General features: G+C 44.4%; 3 protein-coding genes across 5 annotated transcripts in view; 1 reads left to right on the top strand and 2 right to left on the bottom strand.

Annotated features, from left to right (window-relative positions):
* The window catches only part of LOC118378931 (zinc finger protein ZFAT-like), a 27077-nt gene extending 10468 nt beyond the window's left edge, over positions 1–16609 (top strand). The window contains exons 6-18 of the mRNA XM_052511422.1: positions 1471–1840; positions 1944–3222; positions 3399–3631; positions 3776–3860; positions 4115–4264; positions 7098–7271; positions 9423–9511; positions 9752–9890; positions 14012–14136; positions 14224–14344; positions 14464–14609; positions 14799–15869; positions 16261–16609. Coding sequence (XP_052367382.1) covers positions 1471–1840; positions 1944–3222; positions 3399–3631; positions 3776–3860; positions 4115–4264; positions 7098–7271; positions 9423–9511; positions 9752–9890; positions 14012–14136; positions 14224–14344; positions 14464–14609; positions 14799–15095 — 3208 coding nt within the window. The 3' untranslated portion in view covers positions 15096–15869; positions 16261–16609. The remainder of the gene's footprint in view (positions 1–1470; positions 1841–1943; positions 3223–3398; positions 3632–3775; positions 3861–4114; positions 4265–7097; positions 7272–9422; positions 9512–9751; positions 9891–14011; positions 14137–14223; positions 14345–14463; positions 14610–14798; positions 15870–16260) is intronic.
* Positions 16610–20505, bottom strand: rbfa (ribosome binding factor A). 2 transcript variants are annotated; one of them, XM_052511421.1, is made up of 8 exons: positions 20356–20505; positions 18796–18989; positions 18537–18567; positions 18192–18362; positions 17789–17901; positions 17510–17594; positions 17363–17412; positions 16610–17275 (listed from the first exon to the last, which is right to left on the bottom strand). In XM_052511421.1, the coding sequence occupies exons 1-8, from the start codon at positions 20404–20406 to the stop codon at positions 16903–16905; spliced, it is 1068 nt and encodes a 355-aa protein (XP_052367381.1). In that variant the 5' UTR covers positions 20407–20505; the 3' UTR covers positions 16610–16902. The 2 variants fall into 2 exon arrangements, with proteins under 2 accessions (XP_052367381.1, XP_035622202.2); XM_035766309.2 differs by lacking the exon at positions 20356–20505 and having other exon boundaries at positions 18796–19195.
* On the bottom strand, positions 19702–24388 carry adnp2a (ADNP homeobox 2a). Of its 2 annotated transcripts, none has more exons than XM_052511416.1 (4): positions 24111–24388; positions 23271–23385; positions 23044–23136; positions 19702–22894 (listed from the first exon to the last, which is right to left on the bottom strand). In XM_052511416.1, exons 1-4 carry the CDS (start codon positions 24242–24244, stop codon positions 20399–20401), a joined length of 2838 nt encoding a protein of 945 aa, XP_052367376.1. In that variant the 5' UTR covers positions 24245–24388; the 3' UTR covers positions 19702–20398. The 2 variants fall into 2 exon arrangements, with proteins under 2 accessions (XP_052367376.1, XP_052367377.1); XM_052511417.1 differs by having other exon boundaries at positions 24106–24255.

Genomic DNA, 24388 nt, shown 5'->3' with positions numbered 1-24388 from the left:
AGATACAAACATGTTTTTGCTATAGTGTTACTGTAGATACAAACATGTTTTGCTATAGTGTTACTGTAGATACAAACATGTTTTTGCTATAGTGTTACTGTAGATACAAACATGTTTTTGCTATAGTGTTACTGTAGATACAAACATGTTTTTGCTATAGTGTACAAACATGTAAAGACAGGTTACAAACATGTTTTTGCTATAGTGTTACTGTGATTGTTTTTGCTACTGTAGATACAAACATGTTTTTGCTATAGTGTTACTGTAGATACAAACATGTTTTTGCTATAGTGTTACTGTAGATACAAACATGTTTTTGCTATAGTGTTACTGTAGATACAAACATGTTTTTGCTATAGTGTTACTGTAGATACAAACATGTTTTTGCTATAGTGTTACTGTAGATACAAACATGTTTTTGCTATAGTGTTACTGTAGATACAAACATGTTTTTGCTATAGTGTTACTGTAGATACAAACATGTTTTTGCTATAGTGTTACTGTAGATACAAACATGTTTTTGCTATAGTGTTACTGTAGATACAAACATGTTTTTGCTATAGTGTTACTGTAGATACAAACATGTTTTTGCTATAGTGTTACTGTAGATACAAACATGTTTTTGCTATAGTGTTACTGTAGATACAAACATGTTTTTGCTATAGTGTTACTGTAGATACAAACATGTTTTTGCTATAGTGTTACTGTAGATACAAACATGTTTTTGCTATAGTGTTACTGTAGATACAAACATGTTTTTGCTATAGTGTTACTGTAGATACAAACATGTTTTTGCTATAGTGTTACTGTAGATACAAACATGTTTTTGCTATAGTGTTACTGTAGATACAAACATGTTTTTGCTATAGTGTTACTGTAGATACAAACATGTTTTTGCTATAGTGTTACTGTAGATACAAACATGTTTTTGCTATAGTGTTACTGTAGATACAAACATGTTTTTGCTATAGTGTTACTGTAGATACAAACATGTTTTTGCTATAGTGTTACTGTAGATACAAACATGTTTTTGCTATAGTGTTACTGTAGATACAAACATGTTTTTGCTATAGTGTTACTGTAGATACAAACATGTTTTTGCTATAGTGTTACTGTAGATACAAACATGTTTTTGCTATAGTGTTACTGTAGATACAAACATGTTTTTGCTATAGTGTTACTGTAGATACAAACATGTTTTTGCTATAGTGTTACTGTAGATACAAACATGTTTTTGCTATAGTGTTACTGTAGATACAAACATGTTTTTGCTATAGTGTTACTGTAGATACAAACATGTTTTTGCTATAGTGTTACTGTAGATACAAACATGTTTTTGCTATAGTGTTACTGTAGATACAAACATGTTTTTGCTATAGCGCAAATAGAATTTTGGCAAAGTTACTTTGGAAAAAGAGCAACATACGGCAGAACCAAATATGTGTATTGCAACATCCCTCGTTCATACAGAATAGGACAGACCCAGTTGAAGATCTTCACCTGCGAATACTGCAACAAGGTCTTCAAGTTCCGCCACTCGTTGCAGGCCCATCTGCGAACCCACACCAACGAGAAACCCTTCAAGTGCCCACACTGTGACTACGCCAGTGCCATCAAAGCCAACCTCAGCGTCCACTTGCGCAAGCACACGGGAGAGAAGTTCAGCTGTGAACACTGCTCCTTCCAGTGCCTCAGCAAGGGCCACCTCAAGGTGCACGTGGAGAGAGTTCACCACAAGATCAAGCAGCACTGTCTCTTCTGCAAAAAGAAGTACTCTGATGTCAAGAACCTGCTGAAACACATGAGGGAGAGCCACGACCTTGAGGACAAGAAGGTGAAGGTCCTCTCTCTTTTTAAAAATCTATCATATGCCTTTATACTGTCTTTATTATGAGATCTTATTGATGTAGTTATTAATAACATGTATTATTATGAAGGTGAAGGACTCGTACCATGAGTATAGTCTACAGACCAGGGAAGGCAAGAGGCAGCTCCTCTACGACTGCCAGATCTGCGACCGCAAGTTCAAGAACGAGCTGGACCGTGACCGCCACATGATGGTTCACGGTAGCGAGAGGCCGTTCGGCTGCGAGCTGTGTGACCACGGCTGCACCAAGTTTCAGGCTCTCCAGGCTCACGTCCGTAAGCATCCCTTCCTCTACGTGTGTGCCGCCTGCCAGCAGAAGTTTGTCAGCTCCGTGCGGCTGAAGACCCACCTGAAGGAGGCTCACCCAGAGTCAGAGGAGGCGGTTGGGTTCTCAGAGTCCATCAACAGCAGCTTCTGTCTGCTGGAGCCGGGGGACGACATCAAGAGAGAGATGCTGAGACAGGATGAGATCAGGATGGCTGAGGAGCTATCTCTACTCAACGCCCAGCAGGAGGAGGAGGAGGCCTTCACTGGTGACCCTTCAGAGGAACAGGAGGAGGCCCTCGCTGGTGACCCTTCAGAGGAACAGGAGGAGGCCCTCGCTGGTGACCCCTCAGAGGAACAGGAGGAGGCCCTCACTGGTGACCCCTCAGAGGAACAGGAGGAGGCCCTCACTGGTGACCCTTCAGAGGAACAGGAGGAGGCCCTCGCTGGTGACCCCTCAGAGGAACAGGAGGAGGCCCTCGCTGGTGACCCCTCAGAGGAACAGGAGGAGGCCCTCGCTGGTGACCCCTCAGAGGAGCAGGGGGAGGGAGAGGAACAGGTGGTCCCTGATCCGGGGCCTGAGGAGACATGCGTGTTAAATCAACCTGCACAAGAGACTGAGACTCTACAAGACAGAACTGAGCCAATCAGTCCTGAACAAACCCAGACAGCAAGCAAAGGCACGACCCAGGAAGTAATCAGTGAGGAGAGACCTGATAAGACACTGATGGAGGAAGACAAGCCTCATGGGGAGAATAACGTCATTGTGGCTGAACAAGACACTTTGGTAGAAAGGCCTTCAGGCAAGGAGGAGTCAGTGGTGGGCCACCAGCAGCATCCAGAAGAAGACAAAGGTTCTTCATCAACATCACAAGGTCATGTTGAGGAGACTCTCCGGTCTTTGGTTCTGATTCAGGGGGAGGTCATAGGTCAAACAAACGCTTCAGCTGCCCCACAAGGAGAAGATGGCACGACGGAGGAGAGGAGCGCTTTCCAACAGATTCTAGATAAGTTGCAGAAAAGGCAGCTGAACATGGTTGTCTTTGACAGAATCCGAAAAGTATACGGGGACCTGGAATGTGAATACTGTGGTAAGAATATATCACACAAATATATTGACATAGGAAACCATTTTCTAGCAGTATAAGTTGTATTTTTACAAGGGTTTGTAATTTCAGCTTTTTCATCATTTCCTGTGTTGGTAATTCATCTGTAAACCAGCTGTTTTTTTTTAAGCCACATGTGTTTTCTGTTGTTCCCCGTCTAGGAAAGCTCTTCTGGTACCAAGTGCACTACAACATGCATGTGCGTACTCACACAAAAGAGCATCTACATTACTGTACCCAGTGCAGCTATTCGTCCATCACCAAGAACTGTCTGAAGCGACACCTGATCCAGAGACACAGTAACATCCTGCTCCAGTGCCCCATGGAACACTGTCAGTACTGCACACCTGACAAGTACAAGCTGCAGGCCCACCTCAAAACACACTTTGACAATGTGAGTCTGGGGCCGGGGCCCAAATGGAACCCTACTTTTGACCAGGGCCCATAGGGGTCACAATTATGATCATTATTACATTGAAATGTCTGTTTGTTGACGATTGTGGATTCTTAACATCATCAATTTAATCCAATATTAAAGGAGAAGAAAAGCTTTGCTTGCCCTGTGTGTGAGGAAACGTTCACTGAAGATAAACTTAAGCATCATATCAAGAGCTTTCATCCAGGTAAGAGCCCGGAACTAAGCCCACTCTTTGGTGTTCTAGTACAACAGCAGAGTGTTAATGATGTTTAAATCCCAAATATCACAGCCATTTCCTGATTGGAGCCAGGCAGGAAGGTAAGTAAGCCTCGTCAGAGCCAGAACGGCCCACAGGGGAGGAGCCTATCCTGTTTCTGAATCTTGAGGCAGCTTTAATGTACATGTACAGCCCCTGGACAGAACGCTGGCTATGTAGGTAAAACCATGTCTTATCTGCAGAGACGCCGATGAACACCATCTCCGAGGCGCTTGGGGTGAGGGTGCAGATGAAGGGCTTGATCGGGAAGAGAGCGTCTAAGTGTCCTTACTGTGACAGCTACTTCATGAGGAACGGAGCTGATCTGCAGCAGCACATCTGGGCTCACCAAGGTAGGACACTCAAACTCATTAGGCTGCGTACCAAATGCCACCCTATTCCCTATAATGAGTTCTACTGTTGGACTCTGAGGTGGCCCGAAGTGGTTTTCTACACATTTTAAAAGGCAATAGAAACTACCACACTTAACTTTTTAGAGGAAAGTTTTGCTTGCAACAAATGTGATGTGTGGTTGTCTTATCGCTGTGATGTGTGGTTGTCTTATCGCTGTGATGTGTGGTTGTCTTATCGCTGTGATGTGTTCTTGTCTTATCGCTGTGATGTGTGGTTGTCTTATCGCTGTGATGTGTGGTTGTCTTATCGCTGTGATGTGTGCTTGTCTTATCGCTGTGATGTGTGGTTGTCTTATCGCTGTGATGTGTGGTTGTCTTATCGCTGTGATGTGTGGTTGTCTTATCACTGTGATGTGTGCTTGTCTTATCGCTGTGATGTGTGCTTGTCTTATCGCTGTGATGTGTGGTTGTCTTATCACTGTGATGTGTGCTTGTCTTATCGCTGTGATGTGTGGTTGTCTTATCGCTGTGATGTGTGGTTGTCTTATCGCTGTGATGTGTGGTTGTCTTATCGCTGTGATGTGTGGTTGTCTTATCGCTGTGATGTGTGGTTGTCTTATCGCTGTGATGTGTGCTTGTCTTATCGCTGTGATGTGTGGTTGTCTTATCGCTGTGATGTGTGCTTGTCTTATCGCTGTGATGTGTGCTTGTCTTATCGCTGTGATGTGTGCTTGTCTTATCGCTGTGATGTGTGCTTGTTATCTGTATGTGCTGTGATGTGATGTGTGCTTGTCTTATTATCGCTGTGATGTGTGCTTGTCTTATCGCTGTGATGTGTGCTTGTCTTATCGCTGTGATGTGTGCTTGTCTTATCGCTGTGATGTGTGCTTGTCTTATCGCTGTGATGTGTGCTTGTCTTATCGCTGTGATGTGTGCTTGTCTTATCGCTGTGATGTGTGCTTGTCTTATCGCTGTGATGTGTGCTTGTCTTATCGCTGTGATGTGTGCTTGTCTTATCGCTGTGATGTGTGCTTGTCTTATCGCTGTGATGTGTGCTTGTCTTATCGCTGTGATGTGTGCTTGTCTTATCGCTGTGATGTGTGCTTGTCTTATCGCTGTGATGTGTGCTTGTCTTATCGCTGTGATGTGTGCTTGTCTTATCGCTGTGATGTGTGCTTGTTTTACCTACCTTAGTTGAATGCACTGATTGTAAATCCCTCTGGATTAGAGTCTCTGCTAAATAACTACTGATTGTAAATCCCTCTGGATTAGAGTCTCTGCTAAATAACTACTGATTGTAAATCCCTCTGGATTAGAGTCTCTGCTAAATAACTACTGATTGTAAATCACTCTGGATTAGAGTCTCTGCTAAATAACTACTGATTGTAAATCACTCTGGATTAGAGTCTCTGCTAAATAACTACTGATTGTAAATCACTCTGGATTAGAGTCTCTGCTAAATAACTACTGATTGTAAATCACTCTGGATTAGAGTCTCTGCTAAATAACTACTGACTGTAAATCCCTCTGGATTAGAGTCTCTGCTAAATAACTACTGACTGTAAATCACTCTGGATTAGAGTCTCTGCTAAATAACTACTGACTGTAAATCCCTCTGGATTAGAGTCTCTGCTAAATAACTACTGACTGTAAATCCCTCTGGATTAGAGTCTCTGCTAAATAACTACTGACTGTAAATCCCTCTGGATTAGAGTCTCTGCTAAATAACTACTGACTGTAAATCACTCTGGATTAGAGTCTCTGCTAAATAACCACTGACTGTAAATCACTCTGGATTAGAGTCTCTGCTAAATAACTACTGACTGTAAATCCCTCTGGATTAGAGTCTCTGCTAAATAACTACTGACTGTAAATCCCTCTGGATTAGAGTCTCTGCTAAATAACTACTGACTGTAAATCCCTCTGGATTAGAGTCTCTGCTAAATAACTACTGACTGTAAATCCCTCTGGATTAGAGTCTCTGCTAAATAACTACTGACTGTAAATCCCTCTGGATTAGAGTCTCTGCTAAATAACTACTGACTGTAAATCCCTCTGGATTAGAGTCTCTGCTAAATAACTACTGACTGTAAATCACTCTGGATTAGAGTCTGCTAAATAACTACTGACTGTAAATCACTCTGGATTAGAGTCTCTGCTAAATAACCACTGACTGTAAATCACTCTGTTAAGTCTCTGCTAAATAACTACTGACTGTAAATCACTCTGGATTAGAGTCTCTGCTAAATAACTACTGACTGTAAATCACTCTGGATTAGAGTCTCTGCTAAATAACTACTGACTGTAAATCCCTCTGGATTAGAGTCTCTGCTAAATAACTACTGACTGTAAATCACTCTGGATTAGAGTCTCTGCTAAATAACTACTGACTGTAAATCCTCTGGATTAGAGTCTCTGCTAAATAACTACTGACTGTAAATCCCTCTGGATTAGAGTCTCTGCTAAATAACTACTGACTGCTAAATAACTACTGACTGTAAATCACTCTGGATTAGAGTCTCTGCTAAATAACCACTGACTGTAAATCACTCTGGATTAGAGTCTCTGCTAAATAACTACTGACTGTAAATCCCTCTGGATTAGAGTCTCTGCTAAATAACTACTGACTGTAAATCCCTCTGGATTAGAGTCTCTGCTAAATAACTACTGACTGTAAATCCCTCTGGATTAGAGTCTCTGCTAAATAACTACTGACTGTAAATCCCTCTGGATTAGAGTCTCTGCTAAATAACTACTGACTGTAAATCCCTCTGGATTAGAGTGTCTGCTAAATGACCAAAATGTAAAAGCCACTGTATCTCTTCCCTGTTAGGAGTGAAGCCCTTCAAGTGTTCCCTGTGTGACTACGCCAGCCGCAGTAAGAGCAACCTGAAGGCCCACATGAGCAGACACACCACGGAGAAGACACACCTGTGTGACATGTGTGGCAAGAAGTTCAAGTCCAAGGTCACTCTGAAGAGCCACAAGCTGATGCACACAGAGGACGGTGAGAGAGAACCCACAAACGCTTTGAGATCTAGGATGAGTCCCAAATGGTACGCTATTCCCTATATAGGGCTCTGGTCAAAAGTAGTGCTCTATATAGGGCTCTATATAGGGCTCTATATAGGGCTCTGGCCAATAGTAGTGCACTATATAGGGCTCTGGCCAATAGTAGTGCACTATATAGGGCTCTGGCCAATAGTAGTGCACTATATAGGGCTCTGGCCAATAGTAGTGCACTATATAGGGCTCTGGTCAATAGTAGTGCACTATATATGGAATAGGGAGCCATTTGGGATCTAGTTGGGTAGTTAACATTTAAGTATTTTACCTTTGACTGTACTAACCAGCAGGTGAGTCTGTCTCTGTCCCTCCATACTGTAGGGTTAGGTATGTACCTCCATACTGTAGGGTTAGGTATGTACCTCCATACTGTAGGGTTAGGTATGTCCCTCCATACTGTAGGGTTAGGTATGTCCCTCCATACTGTAGGGTTAGGTATGTACCTCCATACTGTAGGGTTAGGTATGTACCTCCATACTGTAGGGTTAGGTATGTCCCTCCATACTGTAGGGTTAGGTATGTCCTCCATACTGTAGGGTTAGGTATGTACCTCCATACTGTAGGGTTAGGTATGTACCTCCATACTGTAGGGTTAGGTATGTACCTCCATACTGTAGGGTTAGGTATGTCCCTCCATACTGTAGGGTTAGGTATGTACCTCCATACTGTAGGGTTAGGTATGTCCCTCCATACTGTAGGGTTAGGTATGTACCTCCATACTGTAGGGTTAGGTATGTCCCTCCATACTGTAGGGTTAGGTATGTACCTCCATACTGTAGGGTTAGGTATGTACCTCCATACTGTAGGGTTAGGTATGTACCTCCATACTGTAGGGTTAGGTATGTACCTCCATACTGTAGGGTTAGGTATGTACCTCCATACTGTAGGGTTAGGTATGTACCTCCATACTGTATGGTTAGTTAGGTAGGTAGGGTTAGGTATGTACCTCCATACTGTGGGTTAGGGTTAGGTATGTACCCCTCCATACTGTAGGGTTAGGTATGTACCTCCATACTGTAGGGTTAGGTATGTCCCTCCATACTGTAGGGTTAGGTATGTCCCTCCATACTGTAGGGTTAGGTATGTACTGTAGGGTTAGGTATGTACTCCATACTGTAGGGTTAGGTATGTACCTCCATACTGTAGGGTTAGGTATGTACCTCCATACTGTAGGGTTAGGTATGTACCTCCATACTGTAGGGTTAGGTATGTACCTCCATACTGTAGGGTTAGGTATGTCCCTCCATACTGTAGGGTTAGGTATGTCCCTCCATACTGTAGGGTTAGGTATGTACCTCCATACTGTAGGGTTAGGTATGTCCCTCCATACTGTAGGGTTAGGTATGTACCTCCATACTGTAGGGTTAGGTATGTCCCTCCATACTGTAGGGTTAGGTATGTACCTCCATACTGTAGGGTTAGGTATGTACCTCCATACTGTAGGGTTAGGTATGTACCTCCATACTGTAGGGTTAGGTATGTACCTCCATACTGTAGGGTTAGGTATGTACCTCCATACTGTAGGGTTAGGTATGTACCTCCATACTGTAGGGTTAGGTATGTACCTCCATACTGTAGGGTTAGGTATGTACCTCCATACTGTAGGGTTAGGTATGTCCCTCCATACTGTAGGGTTAGGTATGTACCTCCATACTGTAGGGTTAGGTATGTACCTCCATACTGTAGGGTTAGGTATGTCCCTCCATACTGTAGGGTTAGGTATGTACCTCCATACTGTAGGGTTAGGTATGTACCTCCATACTGTAGGGTTAGGTATGTCCCTCCATACTGTAGGGTTAGGTATGTACATGTTACAGCGCCGATGAGTATTGTCATCCTGTCTCTGTCCCTCAATACTGTAGGGTTAGGTATGTCCCTCCATACTGTAGGGTTAGGTATGTACCTGATGAGTATTGTCATCCTGTCTCTGTCCCTCCATACCGTAGGGTTAGGTATGTCCCTCCATAGGGTTAGGTATGTCCCTGTAGGGTTAGGTATGTCCCTCCATACTGTAGGGTTAGGTATGTAATCAGAAGAGGGCCGTGTGACCTGATGAGTATTGTCATCCTGTCTCTGTCCCTCCATACTGTAGGCAGGCAGTTCCAGTGTACAGAGTGTGATTACAGCGCTGCACAGAAACCTCTACTGGTACGACACATGGAGCAGCACGCCTCTTTCAAGGTAATCAGAAGAGGGCCGTCTCTCTATATAAAGCTTTTATAATACAGTCACTAGCATCAACGTATCAACACCAGCCTCTAACAGGTTCAACTTCCACTACCATGAAGTACATTTGGACAGCTTACTGGGAGCAGCACAATGTTCCATCAGGAAAAAAGGACCCTTTCTAGTGTTCATTATTGAAGCCAATTGAAATGTGTTTTCCACAGCCCTCTCTGTGTCTCATACTGTACCAACCAGGAGTACTGTAACGGCCACTGTCACTACTCCTGTAACATAGCAGGACCCCTGAAGAGACATTACAGCAAGAAGCACCCCAACCAGGAGTACTGTAACGCAGGGCCTGGGCCAGCCACCTCTGAGGCTGTGGAGCAGCAAGGTGAGTCGCTCAGCAGAGACACACCGATCTCTGTGTCTCATACTGTACCAACCAGGAGTACTGTAACACAGGGCCTGGGCCAGCCACCTCTGAGGCTGTGGAGCAGCAAGGTGAGTCGCTCAGCAGAGACACACCGATCTCTGTGTCTCATACTGTACCAACCAGGAGTACTGTAACACAGGGCCTGGGCCAGCCACCTCTGAGGCTGTGGAACAGCAAGGTGAGTCGCTGTGGAACAGCAGAGACACACTTAGCAGACGCTCTTATCCAGAAAGACTTAAGTCAATGTATTCAACTAAGTTTAATAGGGAAAAACAAGTATTGTTTTCTCTACCTTCTTGCCCATTGTGCTGTTGTCTGTGCCCAATCATGTTTGTACCCTGTTTTGTGTTGCTACCATGTTGTGTTGTCATGTGTTGCTGCCTTGCTATGTTGTTGTCTTTAGGTCTCTCTTTATGTCGTGGTGTGTTTTGTCTATATATTATTAGTATTATTCAATCCCAGCCACCGTCCTGCAGGAGGTATTTTGCCTTTTGGGAGGCAGTCATTGTAAATAAGAATTTGTTCTTAACTGACTTTCCTAGTTAAATAAAAAAATCAGTCATGTCAGTTCCAGTCCTGTATCTCTAGGTGGAGTGAAGTGTCCTGTATCTCTAGGTGGAGGCAAAATGACCTCCAGCAGGCCACAAATGTATCTGCTAGGCAGAGACTGAAGTGTCCTGTATCTCTAGGTAGAGTGAAGTGTCCTGTGTGTGACTGTCCTATATCTCTAGGTGGAGTGAAGTGTCCTGTATCTCTAGGTGGGTGGGTCAGTGAAGTGTCCTGTATCTCTAGGTGGAGTGAAGTGTCCTGTATCTCTAGGTAGAGTGAAGTGTCCTGTATCTCTAGGTGGAGTGAAGTGTCCTGTGTGAGACTGTCCTATATCTCTAGGTGGAGGCATGAAGTGTCCTGTATCTCTAGGTGGAGTGAAGTGTCCTGTGAGTGTGACTGTCCTATATCTCTAGGTGGAGTGAAGTGTCCTGTGTGAGACTGTCCTATATCTCTAGGTAGAGTGAAGTGTCCTGTATCTCTAGGTGGAGTGAAGTGTCCTGTGTGAGACTGTCCTATATCTCTAGGTGGAGTGAAGTGTCCTGTATCTCTAGGTGGAGTGAAGTGTCCTGTATCTCTAGGTGGAGTGAAGTGTCCTGTGTGAGACTGTCCTATATCTCTAGGTAGAGTGAAGTGTCCTGTATCTCTAGGTGGAGTGAAGTGTCCTGTCCTGGTGGAGTGAAGTGTCCTGTATCTCTAGGTGGAGTGAAGTGTCCTGTATCTCTCTAGGTGGAGTGAAGTGTCCTGTATCTCTAGGTGGTGAAGTGTCCTGTATCTCTAGGTGAAGTGTCCTGTATCTCTAGGTGGAGTGAAGTGTCCTGTATCTCTAGGTGAGACTGTCCTATATCTCTAGGTAGAGTGAAGTGTCCTGTATCTCTAGGTAGAGTGAAGTGTCCTGTATCTCTAGGTGGTGTCCTGTATCTCTAGGTAGTGAAGTGTCCTGTATCTCTAGGTGGAGTGAAGTGTCCTGTATCTCTAGGTGGAGTGAAGTGTCCTGTGTATCTCTAGGTGGAGTGAAGTGTCCTGTATCTCTAGGTGGAGTGAAGTGTCCTGTATCTCTAGGTGGAGTGAAGTGTCCTGTGTGTGACTGTCCTATGATCTCTAGGTGGAGTGAAGTGTCCTGTGTGAGACTGTCCTATATCTCTAGGTAGAGTGAAGTGTCCTGTATCTCTAGGTAGAGTGAAGTGTCCTGTATCTCTAGGTGGAGTGAAGTGTCCTGTATCTCTAGGTAGAGTGAAGTGTCCTGTATCTCTAGGTAGAGTGAAGTGTCCTGTATCTCTAGGTGGAGTGAAGTGTCCTGTATCTCTAGGTAGAGTGAAGTGTCCTGTATCTCTAGGTGGAGTGAAGTGTCCTGTGTCTCTAGTGACTGTCCTATATCTCTAGGTGGAGTGAAGTGTCCTGTGTGTGACTGTCCTATATCTCTAGGTGGAGTGAAGTGTCCTGTGTGTGACTGTCCTATATCTCTAGGTGGTCCTGTATCTCTAGGTGAAGTGTCCTGTGTGTGACTGTCCTATATCTCTAGGTGGAGTGAAGTGTCCTGTGTGTGACTGTCCTATATCTCTAGGTGGAGTGAAGTGTCCTGTATCTCTAGGTAGAGTGAAGTGTCCTGTATCTCTAGGTGGAGTGAGTGAAGTGTCCTGTGTGTGTCCTGTATCTCTAGGTGGAGTGAAGTGTCCTGTATCTCTAGGTGGAGTGAAGTGTCCTGTATCTCTAGGTGGAGTGAAGTGTCCTGTATCTCTAGGTGGAGTGAAGTGTCCTGTATCTCTAGGTGGAGTGAAGTGTCCTGTATCTCTAGGTGTCCTGATCTCTAGTGAAGTGTCCTGTATCTCTAGGTGGAGTGAAGTGTCCTGTATCTCTAGGTGACTGTCCTATATCTCTAGTCCCTGTATCTCTAGGTGGATCTCTAGGTGGAGTGTCCTGTGTGAGACTGTCCTATATCTCTAGGTAGAGTGAAGTGTCCTGTATCTCTAGGTGGGTGAAGTGTCCTGTATCTCTAGGTAGAGTGAAGTGTCCTGTATCTCTAGGTGGAGTGAAGTGTCCTGTATCTCTAGGTGGAGTGAAGTGTCCTGTCTCTAGGTGGAGTGAAGTGTCCTGTATCTCTAGGTAGAGTGAAGTGTCCTGTATCTCTAGGTGGAGAGTGAAGTGTCCTGTATCTCTAGGTGGAGTGAAGTGTCCTGTATCTCTAGGTAGAGTGAAGTGTCCTGTATCTCTAGGTGGAGTGAAGTGTCCTGTGTGACTGTCCTATATCTCTAGGTGGAGTGAAGTGTCCTGTGTGTGACTGTCCTATATCTCTAGGTGGAGTGAAGTGTCCTCTAGGTGTGTGACTGTCCTATATCTCTAGGTGGAGAAGTGAAGTGTCCTGTGTGTGACTGTCCTATATCTCTAGGTGGAGTGAAGTGTCCTGTGTGTGACTGTCCTATATCTCTAGGTGGAGTGAAGTGTCCTGTATCTCTAGGTAGAGTGAAGTGTCCTGTATCTCTAGGTGGAGTGAAGTGTCCTGGTGTGAGACTGTCCTATATCTCTAGGTGGAGTGAAGTGTCCTGTGTGAGACTGTCCTATATCTCTAGGTAGAGTGAAGTGTCCTGTATCTCTAGGTGGAGTGAAGTGTCCTGTGTGAGACTGTCCTATATCTCTAGGTGGAGTGAAGTGTCCTGTGTGAGACTGTCCTATATCTCTAGGTGGAGTGAAGTGTCCTGTGTGTGACTATCCTATATCTCTAGTTAGAGTGAAGTGTCCTGTGTGTGACTATGTCCTATATCTCTAGGTGGAGTGAAGTGTCCTGTGTGAGACTGTCCTATATCTCTAGGTAGAGTGAAGTGTCCTGTTCATCTCTAGGTGACCTAAATGACTAATGATGAAGTGTCCTGTGCACCTGACTGTAATAGTCTGTCCTATATCTCTAGGTGGAAGTGAAGTGTCCTGTGTGAGACTGTCCTATATCTCTAGGACCTGGCCGTCCCTCTAGCTGAAGTGTCCTGTCACTCTGGATGAACTGACTATGTGGGAGACTCTGTCCATATCTCTAGGTAGAGTGAAGTGTCCTGTGTGTGACTATGTCCTATATCTCTAGGTGGAGTGAAGTGTCCTGTGTGTGACTATGTCCTATATCTCTAGGTGGGAGATGAAGTGTCCTGTGTGTGACTAAAATCTACAATGGCATGGTTCCAAAATAAACATATCCAGTGTCCTATATCTCTAGGTGGAGTGAAGTGTCCTGTGTGTGACTATGTCCTATATCTCTAGGTGGAGTGAAGTGTCCTGTGTGTGACTATGTCCTATGTTTTTGATCTCTAGGTGGTTTGAAATATCAATGAAATGTGTCCTGTGATTGTGTCCCACTTGTTGTTGATTCTTCATGTACAGTTTTATATCTCTAGGTTTGAAGCCTGAAGTGTCCTGTGTGTGACTATGGGGGCCGAATACCTAATCTCTCTAGGTGGAGTGAAGTGTCCTGTGTCTCTAGTGACTGTGTGTGTCCTATATCTCTAGGTGGAGTGAAGTGTCCTGTGTGTGACTATGTCCTATATCTCTAGGTGGAGTGAAGTGTCCTGTGTGTGACTATGTGTACGGTACCAAGTGGGAGATGAACAGACACCTGAAGAACAAGCATGGCCTCAAAGTGATTCAGAGTGACGTGCTTGGTCTCAACCAATGGGAGGTAAGGTTTCATACTCTCATATATATATGGTCAATATTAAGATGTTTTTCTATGTCTAGACACCGTGTTGTGTGTGTGTGTTCTGAGGTGGTGGAGCAGTCGGTGGAGGAGCCCCTTACCCAGTACCTCCACATCACTGAGACAGAGGACCCTCAGGGGACCGAAGCTGCCGTGTCGGCCCTCCAGGATCTCAGGTTCACAGAGAACGGTTAGGACAAGTTAGCCTGATCCCAGATCTGTTTGTACTCTTGCCAACGCCACATACAACAGAGTGACATATCCTTGGTGTCCCTCACTGTGTTTAATGTATTGGAATGCTCTGCTTAGGGGTGGTGGCGACCACCACAGAAGGGCTGGATCCCACAGCGGTTAACATCCTGCAGCAGATCATTGAGCTGGGGGCAGAGTCTAATGATGCCACAGCAGCCTCCATGGTGGCCATGGTCCCTGGCAGAGTGACCATGGTGGAGCAGGTAAGAGCAGTGTCAAAAGTAGTGCACTATAAAGGGAATAGGGTGCCAATAGTGCACTACTTTTGACCAGGGCCCTCTGGTCAAACTTAGTGCACTATAAAAGGGAATATGGTGCTTGGGCCCTTGTCAATAGGGAATATGTTGCCATTTAGGACATACCACTCCAATCCTCTTTCCAACATCTTCCAGGTGGCTGAGGAGGAGGAGCAGGGGAGCCACACTGTGATGATCCAGGACCCCTTCCAGCAGGCAGCCTCCATGGGGCTGGGTGAGGAGCAGGGGAACCACACTGTGATGATCCAGGACCCCTTCCAGCAGGCAGCCTCCATGGGGCTGGGTGAGGAGCACCATCTGGTGGTGTCGTCTGATGATGTGGAGGGCATGGAGACGGTCACCGTGTACACTCAGGGAGAGGACGCCTCCCAGTTCATCGTCTATGTCCAAGAGGCTGTGCAGACCGAGGAGCATACTGTGGAATCTATCTGAGCAGGACAGAGCGTTGGTGCAGGCATGGAGGAGCAGTCAACAGTTTCATCCCGGGTCATTCAGTAGGTGGAAGACATTTTTAACACGGGGAGATATTACCTGAACTTGTCCAATTAGAACACAGATGTATTGTTCCGTTGCTAGACATTTTTCTACAGTGTGTCCTATTGAACTCCACCCTGGTTTGCTCTATGAAACCCACAATCAATCTCCAATGGCTTTGATTGGAATAACATAGTGGCTTGAAATGTATCATTTCATCGCTTATGCCTTTTCTCCTTGATTAGCATATCCTTACATTAATTCAACTTAATATATCAAAAGGCTTTTCTTAGAAAACAAGATTTTGGAATGTACTTTTTATACAAGTGTATAATTAAAATATTCATGGCGGGATTCAATCTGTAACGCTGTGGACAATGAGCCTTTGTTACCGCGTTCACAGAGATCACATTCAAGGCAAACGCCATAAATCGGAAATGACCTTTTAAAATATCAAGAGCATTTTCAGATTGCATCTCGGCCTTTTACTTAACTTACAACATAGTTGCAGTTTTTGCATGATGTGCCTTCAATGTTTACAACGGATCATTTACAGGACTGGATTCTTTACAGTACTGGATTCTTTACAGGACTGGATTCTTTACAGGACTAGATTCTTTACAGGACTGGATTCTTTACAGGACTGGATTCTTTACAGGACTGGATTCTTTACAGGACTAGATTCTTTACAGGACTAGATTCTTTACAGGACTGGATTCTTTACAGGACTAGGTTCTTTACAGGACTAGATTCTTTACAGGACTAGATTCTTTACAGGACTAGATTCTTTACAGGACTAGATTCTTTACAGGACTGGATTCTTTACAGGACTAGATTCTTTACAGGACTAGATTCTTTACAGGACTGGATTCTTTACATTACTAGATTCTTTACAGGACTGGATTCTTTACAGTACTGGATTCTTTACAGTACTAGATTCTTTACAGGACTGGATTCTTTACAGGACTGGATTCTTTATAGGACTGGATTCTTTACAGGACTAGATTCTTTACAGGACTAGATTCTTTACAGGACTGGATTCTTTACAGGACTAGATTCTTTACAGGACTGGATTCTTTATAGGACTGGATTCTTTATAGGACTGGATTCTTTACAGGACTAGATTCTTTACAGGACTAGATTCTTTACAGGACTAGATTCTTTACAGGACTAGATTCTTTATAGGACTAGATTCTTTATAGGACTAGATTCTTTATAGGACTAGATTCTTTATAGGACTAGATTCTTTATAGGACTAGATTCTTTACAGGACTAGATTCTTTACAGGACTGGATTCTTTACAGGACTGGATTCTTTACAGGACTAGATTCTTTACAGGACTAGATTCTTTATAGGACTAGATTGGTGATCATGTTTTTCTATATACACCCCCCCCAATCCTGTTGACTAATATTTCTACACCTATTGGAATGGTAGTCAATGAACAATTAAACTTATAATGACAAACTCAATACCTTGAAAGTGTTTATTGACATGAACAATTCACCCATGTCTGATCTCTGGTGTAAAACTACCAAAACACACAAGTAAGGAGAGGGGATCTCCAGTACACTGGTCATTCATGTTGCCTTCCCAATGCTCCTCGGGAAGTGAGAAATACAAGGTTCCCGACGGCGAAACAAACCACTTGGAATGACTCTCCCAAGTTGGACTTCCGAATAGGAAAGTCTGTGATGGAGATGATAACCGGGATTACAAGTTGTGATGTTTCGTCACTGACATTTCACCTTTTCAACTAAGGGATCTAGGACTTCCTGCTCTCCTCAGCCATAAGTTCTCGGACCTGGTCGTCTTCCTGGTTGAATGCCCGGCCGTCGTCCTCCTCCCTCTCCAGACCCTGGCTGTGCCTGGACAGAAGGTACTCCTTAGGAGTGATGTCATCATCAACGGGCCGTTTAGACTTCTTCTTCTTCTCCATTATCTTCTGCTTCCTGTAGTCTGCCAGCACCTCCAGCTGCTGCATTGTGAGCTCTGGTGCCAGGGTGTTTGAGGTAGTGTCTTTGACCCTCAGTTTGTAGTCCAGGATCTGTTTGTTGAGAGCGTCGTGGTCAACCCCGAACAGCACAGGTTTTTTAGATGTGGTGGACTGTCCTGATTCCACTACATGTAGTTGTTCTCTGGAAGAAATTAGATGTATTATGTAAACTTCAAAAATTCACTTGACTGTATTTACTATTTGAGCCCCAGTCATCAGACTTTCTCACCCCAGACCATCTTCAGGACCAAAGTCAGCCATCTTGAGTAGGTTTTCAACCTAACAGCACAGTCCACAAGCACAAAGTCCATCAGCACAGTCTTTCATGAAATGTGGAATATTGTTTATGTTCTAATGAATATGAAATGCCAATTACCTCAGACATGGCTGCATACTGTTTATCCTTTATGAAAACCAAAGGAGGGACACCACCAAGGGTTTGATGAGCCATAATGAGGTACCTGTTAACAACAGAACAGCACAGGGGTTCTCTCTAACATCCTGAAACAACCTAGCCCGAGTGTCAGTCTCTGTGTGCTATCCTGCCAACTCTTTGACATGGACCGTTGGCAAGAACACATAGATCTGGAACCAGGCTAGAAACAATCACCACAGAAAGAGAAGAGTACTGCTATTTTCCTGAGAGAGTGCTTACCTTATACGAGGGCTGCTCTTGTCCAGTGCTTGCTGAATCTGGTCATCCCTCTCTGACATACCACTGGTTTTCCAATAGACCCGGCAACTAGAGAAGTCTGCAGGCAGTGACACCTGATGTGACACACGAGCAATATTATAAAAACTCAAACGGAAGGACTTTGCATTTTGGCGCCTTCCATGCAGTGCTGAGAGGGATAGAATGTACACAATACTAGCACCAATTTTATGAAGCTACCTTGCATTACCAAAATGTCATTGAATATTTCAGTCCAAGCTGAAGTACTTCCTAGCCTAGTCCCAGATCGGCAAGTGCTCAATGCTGTCATTGTCCAGCCAAACATGACAATGAGTGACAGGGAGTTGGCATGATTGCACAAACACACCGGCACGGTTATTCCTACCCTTGAGATGTCCACACTGTAGTTGTAGACCTCATAGTTGACTTCGGGGGAGCTCAGTAGATCAGTGATGGCCTTGTACAGGATGGAGTTGAGGACTCTGGTGCGCATGTTGTCCTCTTGGCTTCGTTTCTTAGGTGGCTTCAGAGCACTGAACTGATTGGACGGTGGCCCCTGTTAGAATTACACAAAGGTTAAGGTGTGAAACCGGATCCATCAAGCCTGAGTACCAGTCTGTTTCTACTGACAGCTCCTATGGAATTGTTATGCCAATGACAACAGATCAGGGACCAGGCTGAGAATAAGCATAATTACAATCTAAATCATGACATGAGACTGTGTACCAACCTGGGGTGGTGTTTCATACCAGAGCTTCTTCCTGTTGAAGACATGCAATGAAGAAAACGTTACTCAAGTCATAGCAGAAGAGGAGCCTGGTACCTGATCCGTTTGTGCTCATGCTAACAACTTGTTATTGTCGAGCCAAACATGCTTGGCGTGACAAGGATTTGACACGACGGCTCAAACAGGCTAGCAAGACATGATGAATCAAATCAGACAACTCAGGGCTTGCTACCAAAACGTCAAAACCATAACGTTCTCTTACTTCGTTTTGTTGACAAACTTCCTCAACAGGTTTTTACCAGCACACTCGGAAGAAGTGTGAAAATCTCTTCTGTCATGACAAACAGATGAGACGGAACGGCGCTCGCGGTTCAAATGATGGACTCGATGCTGAGGATGAAGTTCGACACTGCGGCTGGTCCGTGTCATCATAGCCATACAACTGCTCGCGTAATGCTGAAGAACGAGACATTGTTTTACTCTTGAGTATGATTTAATACTAAACATAATTAATGTTACTCAAACCTTTAAAAAATGCTAGTGATTTCCTACGGTCGCACACCAGCTATCTCGCTAGCATGTATATAAACATCACTGCACAACTAGTAATGTCTGTCTGAAGAATGGGTTAAGGCAGAAGCAATCGTTGTCAAAGCGACTTCTTTTTGGGTATTGTGGCAAACAAATGTAATAGGTGTAGGCCGCCACCTACTGTATTGGCTGTGTATCCGCCTACTATTCTGTAGTATGTATTCAATACACTTTGTGAAACAATTACCCTACCAACTAACCCTGCACCCATTAAAACCTCACCACTACTCCACTACTTTAGCCCGATCTAAACCTACTCCAGGCCAGCAGCCTGGGACACTATCGTTCAAAATATCTTGTAACTCTACTGCAGTAAAATGCCTGTACACCCAATGTCAGCTAGAAATCATCGATTGTGGATTTATACCACAGATAAGGTTAGATAATATTAATTCAAATTGTTAATACAATTTTTATAAATCTACTAGTAGACTTGTTGGGTGTATTTCAAGCCAGGACATACTATATTTATTTCATTTTAATCCACATGCCAAACCCAATAAAGAAACAAACTAACATTTTTACAAATATGGTAATTTATGTGCAAAACGAAAACACAGATCAACGAGGTCATCTCTAGAAAAGAAGAAAAACACACATCCTTTAATTTAGCACACCATGAAAACTTCTATAGGAGAACCGAGGCACTTGTACTATGCATCTTGAATGTCACTTTATTATATACTACAGCATATTATGCTAATAAACTGCGTTAGTTTTTGAGCCAAATAGTGCGTGTTTACAAGCTGCCCAGGCTGTGAAGTTATACTGTACATATAGTTATCAATGACATGAGATTCCAAATAAATATTGTATGTGTCCACAAGTTCTTGGGTATATTAACAGATCGTATAAAATATCTACACACGTTTAAATTCTACTAAACACTCTTTACAATTGTACAAAAACAAATTGGTCCACACTGTCTTTTTTTTGTCAAAATGGGTACAGGTATAAACTCAAGTGTTAATTGACAAAATACTAGTTAGACTTTTTTTCCCCATGACCTCAAAAGGGACATCTAATTCTCATGACTCTTTCTCGTCTTTAAATGTTGTCTCGATGACATCGTTTCCTTTAAAATTCCCTTTTTATAATAAGAAAATAATGACAAGGGCGATCACCGTTTCTTTCTATACATCCTAAATATATCTTCTAGATAAACACAGCTTGCAATTTGGTTCATATATTTCCTTGTTTGTTTGTTTGTTTGTTTGCACACTTGACTTACTTTGAATGCATTCTGACTGCAGAATGACTGTGCGTACAGTGAGTTAGACATCTACGTTCCCTGGCTCAGCCTTCTTTTCAGGTTCAATCTCTGGAACAACAAGGTCGTGCTTCAGCTTGCTCAGCTCAGTCCAGTTAAACCCCATCAGAACTTTAGTCTTCTTCTGTCGGAGTGCTTTCATACACCGGCTGCGCTTCGCCCCGAACAGAGACGCCACATCAGTCCTCTGGAACCACAGACGGCCCGCCAGGGCCTCCATCTCTTTCCTAGACAGGTAGGGCCTCTGGTGGAAGTATCTGGTGAGGAACTCCTTTCTATCCTGGAAGGGAAGCATCTCCATTCCTGTGGGATCCAGCACCAGGGACACAGTGGGGTCAAATGTAAAAGCACCAGGTTTGGATTTGTGCACCACCTGCTGCTTGGTGGCCCCCCCTGTCGCTTCCCTAGACCTACTCGGTCTGCTCTGATCCAGGGCAGCGGCCGGCACGCCACCGTTGATTGTCTGGGCATTTGGATCAGGGTTGATCAATCTCTCTGCATCCTTGGCTGCCTTGGGGGCACACCTGCAGCGCTGGACGTGTATGGAGATGGTTTTGGAAGTGGACTTGTCTGTGTACACCCCCAGGCAGTATACACACTTGAAGGCTGGGGCCTTCAGTATGGCATGTATGGTGGGTACAATGTGATGCTTTGTCTTCAGATGGAGTTCGTAATCCTCCCCGTTCTGAGGCTTCTCTGGACAGAAGGGACAACCGTCTTTTGCTAGGTTTTGATATGCTGACTTGATGGACTCTCGTCTCAGCTTCAGATAGATCCGGTCTTTAGTCGATGTGACCAGAACCACATTTAGCTCCTTGTCTGCAAGCAGGTCTTTAGGGACAGTTGCGCTCATGTCAAAAAAGGGAAACAAAAGGCCCCCCTGGGGATTGATTCCCAGACGATATTTCTCTTTGAGGACGTCACAGTTGGCTTTGTCTGAGAGCTTGTGTTCCTTACCCATGTGTACCATGACTTGCTGGATGGAATAGAACACCAATGGGCAGAGTAAACACTGCAGACCATGCAACAAATGCTGAAAAATACCCTTCTCCGACAATAACGTTTTACACCTTGTGCATTTCACCGTGTTATTCTCCATCTTCTTCAGAAATTGTGTCTGCACAGCCAACTCTTTGGGTTTCTCAGTGCCGTTGTCACCTTGTGTCAGGTTCATCACGGCCGTGCTAGGCGCTTGATTGGACACCGTACCGTTTCCCATGACGATAATAGTCGACGGCTTGTTCTGCTGTTGTAGAGTGGTCATGTTCTGCGTCACAAGCACACCTTTATTGACAATTTGGGTGACGCCAGCAGACTGGACTGGCATGGCAACCTGAACAGTTTCCAGTGTGTAGGTTGGCATGCCGTTGACCTTGTTGCCAGTAGGGACCAGACGGACAGACTGGGAGGACATGACTGCTCCTCTGGGACCAGACTGGGTCAACATAAAGGGCTGGGAACCACCACCCATCTTGTTTTGGACATTGATTTGGACACCAGGTGGAAGTAGGACCTGTCGGGGCTGTTGTTGTTGGGGAACTCTAATTGTTATTGGTAACGGTTTGGTGGCATTCTGCTGGGTGTTGGGCAGCATCATTCTGATGGGACCAGCTTTGACGAGTGTGGAGGTGGGCAAGGCAGCATGGTTCTGAAGAGAAGTAACTGCCCGCTGAGTGAGTACTAAGCCGTTTCCTCCTGGGCCCTGTGTGGCGAGGAACATGTGCCTCTGGTTTGGACCACACACAAGGGCCGTTGTGTTACTTGGAGCAGCCAGAAGCATAGTACCGGTGGAAGGGTTTTTTGATATGGAGCTTCCGTTGGGTTGTTGTTGGTTACTGTTCTTGGAGACCAGAGAGACTACTTTTTGGACAGCCCTGGGAGCCAGGTTCGGAAGCTTCTGCTGCGGGCCGTTCCTTATGCTAGTTCTGAGGTTGGTGTTGACGTGTTCGACGATGAAGGGCCTGATGTGCTCCTGCAGTTCCTTGTGTTTGTCTGAGCTCAGAATGTGGTAGAGCAGGTGCTCCGACGTCTCCGCCGGCATGTTACACATCCTGCAGAAGAACGTGGACAATTTGACCCCGCCCGCTGTCTGTTCCGCTTCGTTCCGGTGACCATAGTAACGGTTCAACAACGATCCGTAGTGGTTCACCAGGACGTGTTTTCTCATGACATAGAACAGCGAGTCGTGGAACCCACAGCCTCGACACGAGTATTTGTCTCCTACGTCAGTGGTGGAGACTGAATGGATGGTAGTATGGGACGTGGTGGAGGTTAATGTACATGAGGCACTGGTGGTTTTGGCTGAGCCCCCGTGGAACAGCTTGATGTGTTGATTGGTGACATCAGGCTGGCTGATGAAGGAACAGTTGGGGCAGGAGGACAGGGCGCTGATGTCCTCCTCTTCCTCGTGACAGCGCTGGACGTGTCCTCTGAAGGTGTACCATGACCGGGTAGAGAACCAGCACAGGGCACAGCAGAGCATCTCTCTGCGATATGGCCACTGAGTGATTTAAATTATAATGATGAGGTTAGCATGTGATTTAAATATTAATGTTACATTTAAAATATAAAGTTAAGACATATTACAGTATTGAAACAGCTATTATGACAGAATAATAAATGACTTGTCGTCCACAATGATGAGCGTACCCTTTTTCTCCTTTTGCCATGGTAACCGTCCGTTAAATCCTCCCAGTCTGTGTTCTCAAAACAGTCGTCTCCTGCATCAAAGCATTTAAGATCCTGGAAAACAAAATAGACCAAGAGAGGGTTAATGCAAAAATGAATCAATCAATATTCTATTAAGAGTAGCCACAGTGAACAAAGTCCCACTAATATCTGTGCTTTAACATTTGTAGTGGACAAACAGAACTTACATCCAACAACTTTTTGCAGTTGTCAAGTCCAATGTCACATAGAATATCTTTGACTCTCTTCCTTGATTGTCTGATTTTGTCCAATTTCTCCACAGGTAGTTGGTACATCTTTTCCCTGCACGAGCAAAACACAGCAGTAAATAAAAGGTTCATTTCACCAGCCAGAGGTAGGCCTAGAAACAAAAACAAGACATTTTAAATCAGTTTTTTTTTTGTATATACTGTAAACAATAACCACTTCAGTGTCAGTGATACAAAGCAGCATTTAGTGGAGGTGCCTCTGGACTAGTAGGCCAAGCAAGCGGTTGCCTCTGAATCCCATAAATAGTTATATATAAAATGATAACAACTTTGTCATTAGTCGTTGTTGGCGGAAATGGTACGTTACTCGGTTTTCGTTACTGGCTACATGAACGCAATGCCAAGCCAAGTAGTACAACTGATCATTTGGTCACTTCGTCTGCTGCGAAAAACTGCAGTTCAGAGAAGTTACATAATTCTGTGAATGGCACACTGACAGTTGGATGTTACTGGCTAGCAAATAACTACGAAGAAGAATGAGCAGAGAAATACTAAACCACTGATAAATCATCAGGATGCATAATAATACTGCATCTGCGCAAGCCAGCGAAAACAGTTGTTAGCTAGCTGGATGACTGATGCTAGCATCGCATTTTGCCTAATTTGCATGCACACACAGACAGGTCACTGAGGTAACTTCACCACTCATACACATTTGGCGGCAGGATTTAAATATTTGGTGAATTGCAACAACGTTTTGGACACAATGTTAATCATGCAGTTATATAGTGAAGATACATTTGGGAAAGTGTACCTTACACGACCTGGCAGTCGAAGAGAAAGCTCTCGACAGAGTGCGTGCTCGTGAGTCTGTTTTCACCAATCCGAGTGGAGAAGAGCTTAGGCGCGCGCACCACACGGCTATGAAAAATATACCATGAAATACTCGGCATGCACTTATCAAATCGTTTTCTTCGCCTATAATACCAATAATGGCAGAATTTCCTCTATTTTTAATCAACCATTTCTTTTGTTTGTTCTGTTGAAGAGCATCATCCAACTATTGATAGGAAACATGGCGCACAGGAAGTGAGGAA

Source organism: Oncorhynchus keta, unplaced genomic scaffold, assembly GCF_023373465.1.
Source record: "Oncorhynchus keta strain PuntledgeMale-10-30-2019 unplaced genomic scaffold, Oket_V2 Un_contig_6782_pilon_pilon, whole genome shotgun sequence".
In the NCBI taxonomy this organism is placed as follows: domain Eukaryota; kingdom Metazoa; phylum Chordata; class Actinopteri; order Salmoniformes; family Salmonidae; genus Oncorhynchus; species Oncorhynchus keta.
Note: the sequence above shows the minus strand (reverse complement) of the source record. Positions and strands in the feature narration are given on the sequence as shown.